This window comes from Epinephelus fuscoguttatus, linkage group LG6 (assembly GCF_011397635.1).
Source record: "Epinephelus fuscoguttatus linkage group LG6, E.fuscoguttatus.final_Chr_v1".
In the NCBI taxonomy this organism is placed as follows: Eukaryota; Metazoa; Chordata; class Actinopteri; order Perciformes; family Serranidae; genus Epinephelus; species Epinephelus fuscoguttatus.
In genome coordinates, this window is record NC_064757.1 from 26,446,728 (window position 1) to 26,464,026 (window position 17,299).

General features: G+C 40.2%; 1 protein-coding gene across 1 annotated transcript in view; it reads left to right on the plus strand.

Moving 5' to 3' along the window:
* The window catches only part of ccser1 (coiled-coil serine-rich protein 1), a 191,849-nt gene that overhangs the window by 85,828 nt on the left and 88,722 nt on the right, over nt 1-17,299 (plus strand). The window contains exons 9-10 of the mRNA XM_049577884.1: nt 6,409-6,486; nt 17,137-17,217. Coding sequence (XP_049433841.1) covers nt 6,409-6,486; nt 17,137-17,217 — 159 coding nt within the window. The remainder of the gene's footprint in view (nt 1-6,408; nt 6,487-17,136; nt 17,218-17,299) is intronic.

A 17,299-nucleotide genomic window follows, 5' to 3' on the forward strand; every position in this document is an offset into this window, starting at 1 on the left:
TCCCTCTATTGTGACATTAGAAAGTGTCACATTTATCTTGCAGGTGTACTCTTCTTCAACGTTTTGTTTACTTCTTGGATTTTACTTGCATGGAAATTCTGACCAATCAAGAGCAGCTTTCTTGCACAGGCATTTTAGCTGGTCCGCTTGTAAATGCTGCAGAGAGAACATGAACTGACTCTAGGCAATTATGCAGCTTTCCAACAAAATTAGTCCCTGAAAGCAAGCGAACTCTAGATGTGAAAGCACCCTCACTTTCGCTGGCAATCATGTTTACAAACAGTCACCACCAATCTTGCACAGTTTACCTTTAACAAGTGTAAAGTTATGGATAGGGGTTTGGTAAATCGGTATGAAGAGAGCAAGGAGAATGCATCTGATTATGCTGTTATTTCTCACACCCCTCTCCCCAATTTCAAGAAATAGGCAATTTGTTAAACAAATTGAAGGATGAGGGGTGTTGAAATAATATATAAACAACCCTCACATTTTCTCTAATGTGTGTTTCAAAAAAAAAAAAAGTTAACAAATTGAATAATTTCTGCTAACAAGGGGAATGTAATTCATCTCCATACCCTCTTCAACTTGGTGCTGATTGCAAGCATAGAGTGGCCTCAACCTCTATACAAAATCACATAAAGTGGATGCACTCCAATGATTTTGATCAGATTTATCCCCACTGAGGCCATTCCAATCACATTAGAAATAAATTCGCATGCCCCACTTTTCTTCCACAGCCCTTTCCATTCAATTCAGCCTTGAAAAATTGGTTGGAATGCCACCTGATGGGCGACTTAATGCTCATTGTGGTGCTCCTTTCAGCGAGCTGAATAAAGTTTCTCATTTTAGTTTTAGATTTGCTGCCTCTCTGGTTTTGAATGACATCTGTAGGGTACTACATGGATAGGCTGCTTAGTAAGGGGTGTTTTAGCCAAGCGACAACAAAGTTAGGCCGGTATGCATTTGATTTTAATTGTAGGTCATCACATTGAGGTCATATGAGCATGTCCAGTCCCTTGGACATTTAAACTCTGCGTGGCCTAGTTTAAGTACATTATCTCTTTCTGTTTCTTATCCTTCTTTATTTCTCTCACAGCTTAAACCCTTCTCTTTCTTTCTGCTTATGCTCTTAAGGTCTCATCTGACCTGTAAACAAGCCATGCAAGTCAATAAAGTCTACATTGATTTAGTCATGAGCCTGTTGTGAACATTTGAAACACAACTACTGGTATACATGCAATGTCATGCATGCACACACAGGGCACAGAAGCAAACATGCTGCGTGGTTGTAGCCAGACAGCTCATTTAGAACAGCCTTCAGTCCTATTCGGGTGAGATTAATTTTAGAGGCTGACTAATGTAGTAATTGTCACAGCATGTTAGTGGTTTTTCAGTCCCAACCAAATCTCATGTTAGTAATTTTTGTGCTGTCTCTGTGTGTGTGTGTGTCTGTGTGTCTGTGTGTGTGTGTTCTGGCAGTAGAAAAAACCCTAAAAATACCAGTATCTCCCCTGTCATGCCAGGTAAACAGAGTCCATTCTAATTGAATACCACTTGGTTTTGTTTTTGTTAATTGTTTTTCTGTTTCCTGGTGGGAGAGATTTTCTTTTATAGGTTTTATCTCCATGGAAGCACTTAGCAAAGCTTTTAGCCTCACCCTCCTTGACCACTATTGTGTCTATGTAAAGCCCTCCACACAGACCTCAACATCAACAGGACCTGTAAAATGAGGTGGCCAGAACACAAAACCCATTAAAACTTTTTGAGACACTTGCAGATCTTGAGTATATTGGTCTGTCTAATCCCTGGATATTGTCAAACATGGCCATCACCTATTTAGCTGTCAAGGTGGATGGGAAGTGTTTATTTTGTATAATTGTGAGGAAATGAGACCACATTCTCTCAGAAACACTATTAACTATTTAGGGAACAATTATGCTTCAGCTCAAGTGCTTGTCAGATGGTCAAACAGCAGTTGAAACTCCCCCAGCACCGTTCCAATGTCAATTTGGGGCTCTGTTTCTTTGACTTTATCAAACCGACAATCTGACACTCAGAGGCCCACTTCACACTGTGATGGGCCATGTGTGCAGGGGTAGGAAAGTAAGATGGGTTTACGTGCAGGTCTTTAAAAGGAAAGGCAGGTTTATCTCTAGCACCTTTCAACAATAAGGTAATTCAAAGTGCTTTACATAAAACATTAAGTCTTAAAAAGCATTAAATTTAAGGCTGCAGAAAGTATTAAAAATCTTAACTTTATGTTCATTAATAGCAGTTATAAAATGTTTGTGTATCAGATTGCGGGCTGTCAGGAGAAATTACACCCCTATAAAGTAGAAGTGTGATTGTTTTGGCAGTGGATTGTGCATCTGTGAGACCTGTAGCAAACACTGTCACTACTGCTCGCCACAGTAGCTGCTGGGACACACTGAAAAAGATGTGATATGATGATAAAAAAAATCATTCTGAGACAAGGCTACAGTATCGTCCATGTGGAGGTTGCATTAGACTTTCTCATTGTCCGTCAATTTGACAGACAGGGTCATAAAAATTCCATCATAATCTGTTATTTCCTGTTATTTTAATTTTCATTAATTTTGTTTCTTTTTTGTTCACTTTTTGGGTGAAAAACAAAGCTTTAAGAGTGAAGGAATGTCACTGTTGAGGTATCAAAAAAGTTTGCACACCTATAGGTCGACAGGTGCATAGAGAAGACCATGGGCCGACTATAATAGTGCAAATAACTCCCGCACACTCCATCTTGTGCATTTGCAATAATATGAAATTTATTTGGGATGGCATTTCGGTGCAGAGACCTTCATCAGATTATCTTATGTGTTAAATGTTTTGGTGTGATGTACCTGGTTGTCAAAAGCATAGATTCTGAATATTTTAAATGGTTTCAATACTAATTTTCAGCAGTATCGATACTACCTCCTCGCTCTCTCGTCTTAAGTAAGGATAAAGTAAAGATCTACTGGAGCAAAGAAATGTCCAGTTTCACACACACACACACACACACACACACACACACACATACATCCAGTATGTGTATTTTTATACACACGCAAAAGAAAAGGACACCAGAACAAAATCTCGGTACAACCGCTGAGTCTGTAACACACACAGCTCCCATCCCAAAAGTATCAATTTAAGAATAAATAAAATAAAATAAAATGAAATAATAAATAAAGGAGAGAGGAAAACAGTGTTCAACGTAACATTTTTTCACCACTAGCACCCCGGGCCAGTAGTTCAGAGTTTTACTGGCCCCTTGTATATTCTTATTGGCCCAAGTAAAAAAAGAGAGAGAGAAAGAAAAAAATGTCTATAAAACTTAATTTCATTTAACTTCATTTCATTTAACTCCATTATACCTCATTGTAGTGCGTGATGGTGTATACAGCAGTCCTCGCAGAAGCTGATGGATGATGTCACAACCTCTGTGTACTCATCCACTTCTTAGATGACCTCCCAACAGGTTTATAGAGCTTTAACTTCTGCCTGTATGAGGGAATCAGGTGGAGGTGGCGTGGTCAGAGTGGCACAGTGCAGTGCAGGGGACGGCGTGATAGGCGTTGTTAACAGTTGTGTAACAGTGATCCAGGATATTCTTCTCTCTGGTCGGACATTTTATAAACTGTATTTGGGGAGTTCATGGGTGAGGTTACCTTTGGTAAAGTCGCCAAGGACAATAACTAAGGAGTCTGGGTAAGACCACTCCACACACAGTAGCTATCTGGTTGGCGAGCGTGCGCTGTGCCTCCTGCACGTTGGCCTGCGGTGGGATGTAAACACCGACCAGAATGAATGAAACAGATTCACGGGGGAGTAAAAAGGTTTGCAGTTGATGAAAAAAGATTCCAGATCAGGAGAGCAGTGCTGCTGGAGTCTGGTATCGATCCACACAGCCACGTCTCCGTGAAGCACAAAAGTGCAGATGTAGAAAGTATTCGTTTTTCACCATCACTAGCTGAAGTTAATCCAGTTTATTGGCCAGCGAACGCACGTTGGAGAGAAATATAGGCTACCTGGCAGCGGTGTGCGGTGTCCGCGTTGGCGGAGACGCACAAGCTCACTGGCACGTTTCCCCCTCCTCCGGCGTTTCACTGCACGAGCAAAGGTGAGGGCACCTTTGGCCAAAAAGCCCAATAAATCCATTGAAAGCTCGAGAAAAGTGGGATAAAAATCGCTGGAGTTGTTCCCCTGACAAAAAACAAAGCCTTACAGCGTCCTGTCAGTCAACTTGCCCGACATACTTTTTGATTGGCCCCGGGCCATCGGACCATTGCTCATGTCGAACCCTGGGAAAATAAATAAAGAAAAATAAGAGGGGAAATAAAATCAGAAATTACAGACTGAGGATCGTGTAAGTGCAAAACAATACACTTAGGTTTAAGAACATATTTTTTATTTTATTTTTAAACATATTTTACATACTGTACAAATTTGGATAACAATTAACAAGAAAAAAAATTTAGACGGCTTTGGACATTGCAGAGGGTCACTTATAGCATATTCCCGGGTACTTCCAACATGTGGGTTAAGTCTGTCCTCTCTAGATAACTCATGAAAGGACCCCAGATGTTGTGAAAGAGTGATTGATTACCTCTGATAGCATATATGTAATTTTTCCAAGGGCAGAGTTGTTAATAGTTCAGATATATTTATCTTTTAATGTATGCCCTCAATGTCAGTTTTTTCCTTAGAGTATTGAAAATAGTTTTGAATATACATTTTTTTCAAGGCACTGTATCGATGTTAGAAATTCCAGTATTATAACAACACTAACACACCAGGTATTAACAGTTTCGCGGTGGCTAGACAACACGTGCAAATGGAAGTTTGTATGAACCTGGATTATAAAAGAAAGTATTACTTGTTTACTTCGTATTAACATCGCGTTTGACTACACTGACTTTGAACTGAATTGACCTCCCGCGACATTCAACAAGTGTCCTCACCACGCAGCCAGTATATCAATGTTTCTAATTTCATAAAAAAGGTCACTTCTAGTTGTTTAACATCGTGATGTAAGACACTTGTGAACAGGTTACATTTGTACATTTCTGAATATTGTTGTGACTTGAGGATCAGTCTTGCTGTCTGTGTTTGCATCAGAGAGGTCATTTAAAGGACGGTGTTGTAGCTATATGGTTCCCTGTGGTCTCCCTCTGACTCTGTCTGTCCTTTAGCTAGATGGCTCCCCACGGTCTCAGACCATCATGCTCAGCCTCGGGCCCTCTCTGTCCTCTCCTTCTCTCTATCACTGCCCCCCTTTCCTCCCGTTTCCCCCTCATTTTCCTCCTGTTATCTTGCCCCTCTTTTTGTCTCCTGCTTTTATGTCCTTGAAGAGGTAATGACCGTCTGTCTGTCATTTCGCTCTCTTCGTCTCATCGTTCTCTCTTATTCCTTTCTTCTTATTCTCGACTTTCTCCTCTCCTTCTCACTCTGTCCACTTCTGAGCTACCTGTCAATTTTAGGATTAAGTTGAATATTTTAATCAGAACTGTTGGGTCTGGAGCCCCGGCTACATTTCTGATTTTCGACCTCCCTGTGAGTCAGTGTGTAGCCTGAGATCCTCTGGCAGCTCCCTCTTGGCTCTCCGACAGTCAGATAACTGGGCTTTAGCAAACCCTGCCAGTGAAAATCAGGTTGGCAGACTTCAATTTTTAGCGGTTTTCACTTCAGTAGCTTTGAAACACAAGTCATGTCATATAATTCTACTCGAGGAACTCACTGCGCGCAGCGGATAAATGAGACAAACAGCTTGATTAAACAACACAGCACAATTATAAAGATGAAAACATGAACATCAAACATTTTAATGTGACACAGTGACATTTTTAGAATCATTTATAATCGTCTCTTTTTTGTGTGTTCGCCGTGAAGCACTTTGTAGCTGTTGTTTTGAAAGATGCCATAAGAATAAAGTTATTTTTATTAGTATTATTATTCTCCTGGCTCTCCTGTCTTCCGTCTCTGTTGTTGCTCTCCATCTTCCCCGCAGTAATGTCTCCTGACAACACAAGGTCATATTAAAGTGCCGTGCGCTCCGGGGGTGCTGCCATAGGACACACCAAGTTTATCACAGACGCGTAGAGGGAAGAGGAGATCACAGTGCCTGCTGCATGCATGACAACTTTATTGCACATACACACACAGTAGCAAGACCAGCAACAAACTCATAAATGCACATAAAACACTTGCAAACACACGTTAACTTTTATTGAGACAGCCAGAGAAGCACACACGCACACACACACACACACACACACACCTTTTGTATGTTGTCATCCTTTAGACTCTATGTATTGCTTTTGCGGGAATAGGGTCCCTTAGATAAATCACTGCTGTCTGTAGTGTCCCCGATAATGTGTAACATGGTGTCTTGTTGCTTGTGTTTAGGATCCTGGCAGAGAGGAGGCCTTGCTGCAACAACTGAGAGAGAAAGACGAGCTGATTCTCAGACTTCACAGTGAACTGGTAAGAGCCACTAACCAGCAAACACACATCATAATAACAGGCAGAACTGTGTTTGAGTGTGAGCAGCATCACCAGGATTTTTCCTGATGTCTCACTTTCACTTGGCACGTTGTGTGGATTTTTGCAGGGTGATTTTGCTTCTTTTTAAACCACCAGATCTACAATTTTCTTTTCCAGTGATGGTGTTTTGAGTTACAAAAATACTTTTTGTTATACTAAGTATTTCACCTGAATAGCATAACCAGGCGACAGCTTGGCTAAGTGTTGCCTTCCTGTCAGCTGATGTCATTCACATACACTGCGAAACATTCCAACAGGAAATACAAAGAGACTCATTCTGAATTTTTCTGTTGTCAAGTTTATGTGGTCTATTAACAGAGATCACTGGTCAGTGTTCAGCATCTTGCAAGAAAGACAAATTGAGAACAAGCAAAGTGATTACGTCTTCATTTCAGAGAACCACTGAGACTGAAAAATATGTTGGTATTTATTGTCAGTATTTTTCTTGTTCATAGTTCTATAAAAAATAAATACAGTGCATTTACTAAACCAGATTTCTCAAAGGATTTTTCGATGACTCCTTGACTCCCCAGTGTAAAAGTAATCCTAGATAGCAGCAGCCAGACGATTGTTTTGATGATGATCATTAAGGGATATGTGCACACGATGTACAGTTAATGGAAACCTAAATAAATCCAATAAAGAAAAATGTTTCCAAAATACTGTAAAGTCTTTGTGACTGATGAAGAAACATCATCAGAGCTGATGATTTAATAGCCGAAGAAGACCTCAGGAGACATTCACGGATCACACACACTACTTAATGAAGACTCGATCGAGAAAAATCAACGCTCAACATACAGAGTGTAACACTGTGTATGCACTCCATAGTTTCTTAACCCAAACAACACACCCTTGTGAGTTACTCCATGTTCCCAAATAAGAATATTCTGTCCCAGTCTGTGGCTGTGTGAAGTTTGTATTGGTTACTAACTTTAAACAACAAGCACACTCACATGGCTCACTCTGAATCACCCCGACTGTTTCCTACAAATTGCACATATCTAAAAAGAGACTCTCGTTGAGCTTGGAGCACAGGGTGATCTCCCTTCCGCACACTTACTGTAAATCATGACAGAAAAAATAAAGTCATTTTCTCTCAATGAAAAACCAAGTCTCCTTGAAGCTTATGACAAACTGCCAAAAATGAGCCGAGATCCAGCAGAAAAACTTGGTGTTCCTCGGGCTGCCTTTTAGAGTCGACTCAAACAATGAGCAACAGTCATCACAGCTTATGATGGTGATTTTAAAAAGAACTGTACTCCTGGTCAGTCTTCATTTTTATGATACACAGAATGAGAATGTTTCACCAGAAATTTTGACAGGTGCCCGCTACTGATGCTGAGTACAAAGCAAGTTTTGATATGAGTCATCTATATGCACTGCCTGTACTGAGCGCTATGTGTGCATATTTATTGTATGTATTTACAATACATAATGATATGTTTTGATGTATAAATTATGTATGTAGAGTGGAAACTGTGGCAGCGAGCGTAAATCGTTCAGAAAATTTTAAGATTTTAAGATCCACACTCTAGCGATGATGTCACCACTCTAGCTCTCTCCCATAGATGCTAGGACTGTCAACGAATATTCTAAATTCGAATTTAAATTTGAATTTGAAAAAAAAAATGGACCTTCGAATGTGAAAATTGATATTCGATTGTGGAGGAAAAAAAAACACCACCGCAACAGTCCTCTTTGCGAGTGGGCATTTGGGGGGGGGGGGGGGGCAGCGAGGGGGCAGCGAGAGGTCCGCGGTCGTTTATAACGTAATGTTATAGATAATTGATAATAATAATTATTATTATTATTATAATTTTTGAGCAATTTTGACAGCCCTAATAGATGCCCATTATAAAATCTGAAATGTCTGAAAAACATCATGACATATAAACTATGATTTTCTATGTGAGAGTATGGTCATTTTCTTGGCAATATTCCTTTCATTTGAATGGAAATTTTTACAAAGTTTGTTGCGAATTTTGTAAAATGACTAGGCCAATCTCTCAGAAAAGTCATAGCACACCATTCTCAATCATCCTACACGTTTTATTATGTTTTTTGTGATTGTGCTGGCAACGCTGCAAGATGAGTTGCGCGGCAACATTTTAGTACGGAACAAAAATAATAAGAAGAAATGTGCTAGATTACATATAGTTGCCTTGCTGTTGCAAAGCAGGCACCCAAATAAACTCGATGAGCAACAGTTGAACACAAATCTGACATCATAGGTGTTCTTGGCACAGCATGTATGCATAGACACAGCCATACCAGAAACTTTAAGCAACAGAACAATGATTCAGCTTTATGTAGCGTGTAATCCTTGATCCATCCTGTTTAATATTGGAGTCCTCACCTTACAGTACTTTAAACTTCAGACACCCTGGAGCCTCCCCACATGCTTGCCTGCATGCAGACAGTAAAGGACTCTGAGGCTCTGAAACACCTTACCATAACCATGGATGAATCCTATATTCATTCTGTACAATTACTATTATTATACATAATGACATCCCTATACCTTCATATTTAATAATTTTCCTGTGAGTGACGGAAACAGGAAGAAAACTGCACAGGGGGAAAAAGCCTGTGGTTAAAGCCACCCTTGTCAAGTGGATTGATAATGCCTGGTCACATAATGCCCCTCATTACTCTATATTCATGTACTAAATATACAAATGTCCATTATGGTGACAATTATGGTAATTTGCATGACAAATAAAGAAAAAGAAAAATAGATGGTTATAATAACCATCTGCTTATAGAGATCAATTTGACCCGGACAGATGTGATCACTATAAGCACTTTCCACTGTAATAAAAGAAGCAACTCAGAGTCTCCGACACTGAGAAATGGAAGGTTTGCTTATCTAATTTTATCTCTGTCACAGTTTCTTTCTCTCCTTAACTTTGAAATTAATAATTAAAACAGCTCCAGTGTTTTTGAATTATTTGTTTTACGGGTATGAATTAAAGACTAATTGCCTTTGAAGCACTTTTTTCCCATTCCCTTTTAAGCCTTAAAAATTATATTTTTTAAAGTAAAGTTAAAAAAAACATCTCAAAGAACTGAAAAGTTTTACTTTTGTTAAAGAGTTTTCCAAACAGCTCTATCAGTTTTCCATCTTCTAATGATGTTCTGCTTTGTGCGATACAGTAGATACAGCAGGGGGTGGAGTGACGGGAAAGACTGACCACAGACAGAGAGAGGAAATTAATGTGAGAATGGTTTTATAGTTGGCTCAGAGTCACACCATCAATATAACATGGTGTGGCACCATCATGTTTCCATCTTTGTTAACACAGACTGCTTATTTCCACCAAACCAATGTGATAGCAGAAGTACTTTTTTGGACTCCAGTCCAGCGTAGGGATGGGAAGATTTTATTGATAGAAAAAACATCATGCATTATCATCTAAAATGGATGAAATAAGAGGATATGTGTACAGCATTTGTTTTCATTTAGGTTTAATTCGCCGAAGTAAAAACCTGCTAAGGCTGCCTGCATGGCATTAATACAACAGGTTTTTTTTAACACAGGGCGCACGCACTATCAGGTGAGCCAGAGGGCGCCTCAACACAGTGTATTTGAACTCTGCAACCAACGTGCTGCTCAACAAGGAAGCAGTGCCACTCCTGCATAGAGTGTTAAATACATTCCTGGAATTTACGCCCATGTTGCATAGATAGATGTTTCACATATTTGCTGTGTGATTTCATTTTTACTTGAAGTGACCGTTTTACAGACATCACTAGCAGCACTGATGTTGTTTTTCCTTGTGAAATGGAGCCACGCTTTGGACCGTTTCTTTCTCTCCGCTGTGACTCCTTCTTGTTGCAGCAGCTGTTTAGCAGCATAGACACATAAGTTTGATGTCATTCTTTTGCAATGGACAACTGTCAGAAAAACACACCAGCATCAGTAAAAGGAGTTGGTAAAATCAGAGGCATACGATTTTGATGGAGCTGACAGTTTGGATCCAGCTCTCGATTGGAGCCATTCATCCATTCCTTGTCCAGCCAAAAGAGAAGTTTAATGTTTTTACAAATTTGCCCCTACAGCATATTTGGATGTTTGGAACAACCAAATTACACTCATGAAACATGGGTGTTTAAATGCAGAACATATTGTGTCATCTGTGTTCTTTCCACCCTTTTGGAAATTGTTGGACCATGTGCAAGAATCCTCCATACGGCGACATTTTTCGTCGTTCATCTTCTACAAGTCTGTAATTTGTCACCTGTTCTATCAAAGCAATGTAATGCAGACATAATGCCAGGCCTAAGCAGGATAATGTGCCAGTGTTATAGCGCTATTGTGAACGATGCCAGTCCAACCCACTGACTTGAGTCTCATTTGGCATCTGTTTGTTTGATGACTTTCTGGCACTCACATCTCATTTTTCTCCCTCAGCAGCACCTATCCTCCTCTCTCCTCTTTCCGTCTGGGCTGTTTTCAGCACTGTGTGCACGTAATGTAAAATTAAGTGCATTTATATTCAGATGTCAGACTTACTTGATGACTTAAATGGCCACTCAAACAGCTATGTGCACAGGTACAGTTTCCTCAGAACACAGCTGTGTCTGGAGTTACCCACCATTCAGACCTTGAGCCTTCCTCTTGTACAATACCCACGAAACAAAGGAGGGAAAAAAAAGTCTTTTGACACAGTTTAACAGTTAATGCAACAGTCATTTCTTTCTCTAAATTTAATTTCTACAAGCAGTGTAACATACTGTACTCTGACACACTAAAATACTTTTTTAATTCAATAATTTCTTGCAGCTAATTTTAATAAATACATGCAGCACTCTATAATTGTCTATAACGCATTTTACATTTAATTACAATATCATTTCACAAGGAAATTAAGTTCACTGAATACAACACTTTAGAAATGAACTACTTTAAATAAGCCGATTAGAAGTTATAGAAGAAATGTGATCTTTTTTTACTTAAAGATGATGGTAATTCACCGTGGCAGTCTTCAGTGGCTCAGGTTGATTGATTTGTCTGGAGGCGGCTCGATGTGATACATTTAGTGTGATAAAGACTTTTAATTATTAAAAGTTTATAGTTTGTGACCATGAAGGTTATTACCCAGAATAAATTTCCACTTACTATGTCAGGAACTTTGATATGCTCTTGTGCTGGTGCAACAGATGACATAAAAATATCAATATTCTACATATCAAACTGATCCAAGGGCTGTCAAAAATTCTCCTCAGCTGTGTGTCTGAGTATAAATTAGATTAGTGGAAATCTACACTCAGTGGCCACTTTATTAGGCACACTTGTAATATCTAATGTAATGTAATGTAATCTAATCTAATCTAATCTAATCTAAGAACAAAGGGGGGAGAATATTATAAAGCAGTCCACAGCTCACCACCACTGTGAACTACAACCTTAAAAACACACCTACAGTTAAGTTAACGTCTCTGACTATATGAAACAGCTGAACAAGACAACCACTTGAACTTGAACTAGCCAACTTAAAGGGACAGTTCACTCCAAAACAAAAATACATATTTTCTACTTATCTGTAGTGCTATTTATCAATCTAGATCAGTCATACGTAACGTGCAGCCTGCGGGCCAAATCTGGCCGGTGATATGGTGGCAGGTGGCTTACCCAGCTGTTTCCTAATTCACAATAAAAATAAATTGATTCACACTGGGATTTTTTTTTCCGTAAATAAGTTACCAGAGTGTATCAAAGGTATCCAAATAGAGCTTGTTTAAAATAAAAAGTGTCAGGGGAGGATCCGCCTGGACCCCCCGACAGAGGTCCAGGCTAAACCCCAAATGTCCTCAAATCCAAGAAACGCCCCTGCATACACCTGACCTACGCATGTTGCTGCAGCTGGCCCCTGGACTCAAGTCATTTTGCAAAAGTGGCCCCCAGGCAAAGCATGTTGAGTATCCCTGATCTAGATTGTTTTGGTGTGAGTTGCCAAGTGTTAGAGATAACGGCCGTAGAGATGTCTGCCTTCTCTCCAATATAATGGAACTAGATGGCACCCGACTTGTGGTGCTCAAAGTGCTAAAAAAATACATTTGAAAAACTCAACAGCAATGTCTCTTTCTAGAACTCATGACCTGATTACTCAAGATAATCCACAGACCTTGTAGTCAACAGTTTCATATTCAGTAGGAACTACTTTCTTCCTACCAAGATACACCCTACTGTGCAGATAGAAGCATGTATCTGCTGCTAGCTAACCTAGCATCATTGAGCTGGCTAATGTTAAAGCTCAGCCGGGAACAGCCGAGAACGACGGCATTAATGTTTACATCTTGTGCTGTCACTAGCACGAGCCTTTCGTTCATGAGTCAATGCACACTTTCTGCTATCTAGTTCCATTGTAATATAGAGAACGCAGACATCTCTATGTTTACCAAAACAATCTAGACTGATAAATAGCACTACAAGTAAGATGAAATGGATTTGGGGGTGAACAGTCCCTTCAGAGGATAAGGCTGGTGATATCCTATATTTTTGTTAATGCCCATAAGTCCTGTGAAAACAAATAATTCATCAGTCCATCTCTCAACACTTTCTCAGCTCCCCAGTCTCTCTACAGCTTTCAGCACCAAGTCTTTCCATTCTTACTGAAGATATACATTTTTGAAAACAGGTCACATATATATAGTTACAGTTTAACAAGGATGTGAAGTTGCCCAAAACAGCAAGGAAGTGCATATTTTAGCAAGCGTTGCTAAAACAGCAGTAAATAGTACTTTGTGGTGGTGAATATTTCCAGCCGCAGATTTGTTGCAGCAGTGAGTATTTACAGCAGCAGGACGCTGTATATGGGATTCAATCAAAATAAATTAGAAGGGCTGTTCATGGTAATGAAGGAACATATCAGCCGGTGCAACAGCGTGGCTCACTGATGTGTTTTTAATGGGCTTTGGACAACAATAGAGGTCTGTGACAGAAAGGAATAAGTTAAACTGTATCAGGCTTTAGATACACAAGCAATACTTGTTAGGAGCATTAAGTCATTGTTTAGGATTTTTGATATTAACAAAAATATAGAATATCACATGCCTGATCCTTTAAAGGAATACTTCACCCCCAGATGATCAGTGATCATCACTGTTTGAATCGCATGCCTCTCTGGCGAACTAAGGGTGGGAGTTCGCCAAGGGTTCACACCTGCCCTGTTTGTTTCACTTCAATAGAACTTAAGTTTGTTTGCCCCCTAAGTGCGGCTCATTTGGGCAGGTGTGAACACAGCAATCACACTCAGGTGTGCATCAAAACAACACGACTGAGACCTTCTTCAAGATATGGTCTTGATCCGGTCACAAACAAACTCTGGCACGGTTTGTTTGTGGTGAAGCGTGTTCCGACCTCGATCTGAACCAGCTGCAGTCACATGACACATTGTTTGGGTTAAACATGAGCATGTTACAGTCCTGGAGGATTATTAATGTGCACTTCCTCCTGTACTGCCTTAATATGCACATTCAGCACATCCAATGCATCAAAACATTGTTTTGTAGTTGGAGCTGCGCCTCATTTTCAAACTCCATGGTTTGCCTAAGGTAACCAATGCAAGCAATATAGTCCATGAGGACCAGCGCTAAAATCAACCTGCGTAGTTGTCCCTCCATTGTGACATTAGAAAGTGTCACATTTATCTTGCAAGTGTACTCTTCTTCAACGTTTTGTTTACTTCCTGGATTATTGCATGGAAATTCTGACCAATCAAGAGCAGCTTTCTCGCACAAGGCATTTGATCTGGTCCGCTTGTAAATGCTGCCGTGAGAACACGAACCAACTCTAGGAAAACCTCGTAACAAAATTAGTCCCTGATTTGGAACAAAACAAGGGAACTCCAGGTCTGAAACAATCCAAAACAGAGAAAATTGTTGATGCGGTGAAGTCAAAGGTGACAGCATATAACAACAGCTAAAAAATATCAAATTATCCATTTACAAACTCTCACACAACTTGTACAGTATAATCTAAGTTTCATTTATCCAGTTGTATGCTCAGTACTTCCCAAACAGACAGCCCTTTCTGATGGGGAACTGAATGGAAAGTGAAACTTATCTATGGTGTCTTTAAAGCCAGACTCCATTGACAAAAACAGCAATTTTACCTCCCTGAACACAGGAGTTGCTGTTCTATCACTACTTCAATCATTTAGTTTGTTATTGTGTGACTGTTTAAAGGGTTAGTTTGTATTCAGAAATGTAACACAATAACTCAACCAAACTAACTAACTGAAGCAGCGGTAGACCAGCAGCTCCTGTGTTCAGCGAGGTAAAATTGCTGTTTTTGTCAAAGGTTTCTGGTGTCTTTAAAAACAGTGATATTATGGCTGAATCTGAACGTACGCTTTAAAACAGCAACGCCACACATTAACACTAACAAAGTAACAAATTGAGGTAGTGGTAGACCAGCAACTCATGGTTCAGTGAGGTAGAATTACCCTTTTTTTGTCAGTGAAGTCTGGCTTTGAGGAGAGCACAGATAAGTTTCAATTTCAGTTCCCTGTTGGAAAGGGCTGTCTGTTGGGAAGTACTGAGCGTACAACAGGATAAATGAGCCTTGGGTTATACTGCACAAGTTGTGTGAGAGTTTGTTAAGTGATGTTTTGATATTTTTTGCTCTTGTTATATGGAGACCTCTGTGTCTGAAATTCCTCAAGAATTTTCTTTGTTTTTGGATTCTTTGTTCACCAGGCATGCATTTCAAATAGTTTACTTCATGAATTCAAAGCAGCAGCAGGTGGGTAATTGATAAACAAATGGTCATTTGGGGGATGAAGTATTCCTTTAAGTCTCCAAATTTATATACAGTTCAATCGCATCCCTCTATTTACTTTGTGTCCACTTCTTTTCTTTCCTTTCTCTCATTACCCCTAAACTTTTTGTTTCTTTTTTTCTCCCTCTCTGTCTCTCTCCCATATGGTGACACGGTGAAACCACCAAATGTTCTTTTCTTTTTTTTTTCCCCTACATCACACATGGATCCATCAATCAGTCTTTGGGCCATGCAGTGGCTTGTGCATGCACAAACACACACAGATGCTGATCAGCCTTGAATGTGTGAGTGAGTGTATTCATCTGTTTGGCACTTCTCTCTGACAGGGATGTTCTGGCTCCTGCCACCAGCTGGATTTGATTTCCAGACATGTACTGCCGCTCGTGTGTTTTTACGAGCACAAGTGGGCATATATCTATGTGCGTGTGTGTGTGTATTGATAAATTGTCTCATACCAGCCTGTATCCTCACTGCAGCCGCAGCTTAACCTTATTTTTAACTGCATCATATGTCCTTGGAACAAAGGTTATTCTGTCATTGCTTCAAATTCCTATAGTTGTGTATTTGTGTGGACATGTTGTCCTTGAGAGTAGTTGTGGGGGTGTATGTGTCTATGTGGGAAAATCTAAAAGGGATACCTTGACTGCCGCAGCTAAGTTAAAGTGCAGCATTTTGAAGGAAAGGGCAGCTCATAGCCAACGCTCTGCTTGCTCTGCCTCCGTCTGTAAATCTGCCAGTGAAAACCTATTAATTATCTCCTAGAAGGACCTGCTAGCTGGCTGGCCATCACTAGCTGTCACTTTTTATGAGTTTTCTCCTCTCTCTGCTGGTGCATTTTGTTGAAGGACCGTGCACCAACTGCAACATTTAGCTGCGGAAAGCCTCCTTTGCTTTTCATGTGGGCACGGGCATGACTAATGAAAACAGGTTTTTAACTTAATCTGTCAGCTCGCTTCTGCTGGATTTCAAGAGGGCGGTGTATTGGGTTTCGAGCTATATCATAAATTAACTCCCTTTCTTTCTCCTTGCCATTAACCCATCCTTACACCTTGTCCTAATTTGGGTGATTAATTTTAATCAAGGTTAATGAATTTCTCAATATTTCATAACCGCTGCAACTTTCAACCCACTCTGTTCCCCTGGCCCGTGAGTAGTGTAGGGCGAGCGTGTCAGGATGATTAGTGACATCGTCATAAAATGCTCCCGGTGGAAATCGTGCTAGGTTCCTCTCATTCAGAGGACTTGCAAACTGCCTTTTCAAAATGATCACATAGTGGTAGCAGGAGTCGGGAGGTTCCTAGTCAAGGTAAAAGTGCTGTATTTTGAAGGACAGGGCAAACAGTTTTCTCTCTGCACCTCCGTCTGTAAATCTGCCAGAGGAAACCTATTAATTATCTCCTAGAAGGACCTTTCAAGCAGGCTGGCCAGTGCTAGCTGTCACATTTTATGAATTCTTCTCTACTGGTGCACTTTGAGGATGGTTTCTGCTCCAGTATTTGGCTATAGAAAAGTTCTCCCACAATTCAGCCCAGTTTTATGACCTCTTGGATTTCCAGGAGAGGCAGCTGAAGGGGAGAAAAGGATTTGGCTTTGTTGAGGTTGTTCAGAGCTGCAGTACTTTTTTTCTTCTTCTTTTGATAGCTAGTTAAGCATAGAAGCCAACTAAACTAAGTGTTGTGAGTGGAGGCAAGGCATAAGTCTGCTGGGAGAGCTTTTAGTTGTTCTGATTTATTTGTATTTGATGTTCTTTCTCTGTGAGATTTTGGACACGGCTGATGGGTGTGGGTTTGTTTTGTATGCAGGAGAGTGCCAAAGCTGCCCTGAAGATGAAAGACTGCCAAATGACTGACCGCGCAACACAGACAGAGCACATGGGGCCAGAGGTGAGATACACACAGACCACACACACCCTCTCTCTTTTGCTCTGCCAGACACAAACACACAAACAATGCACTGTCGCACTGG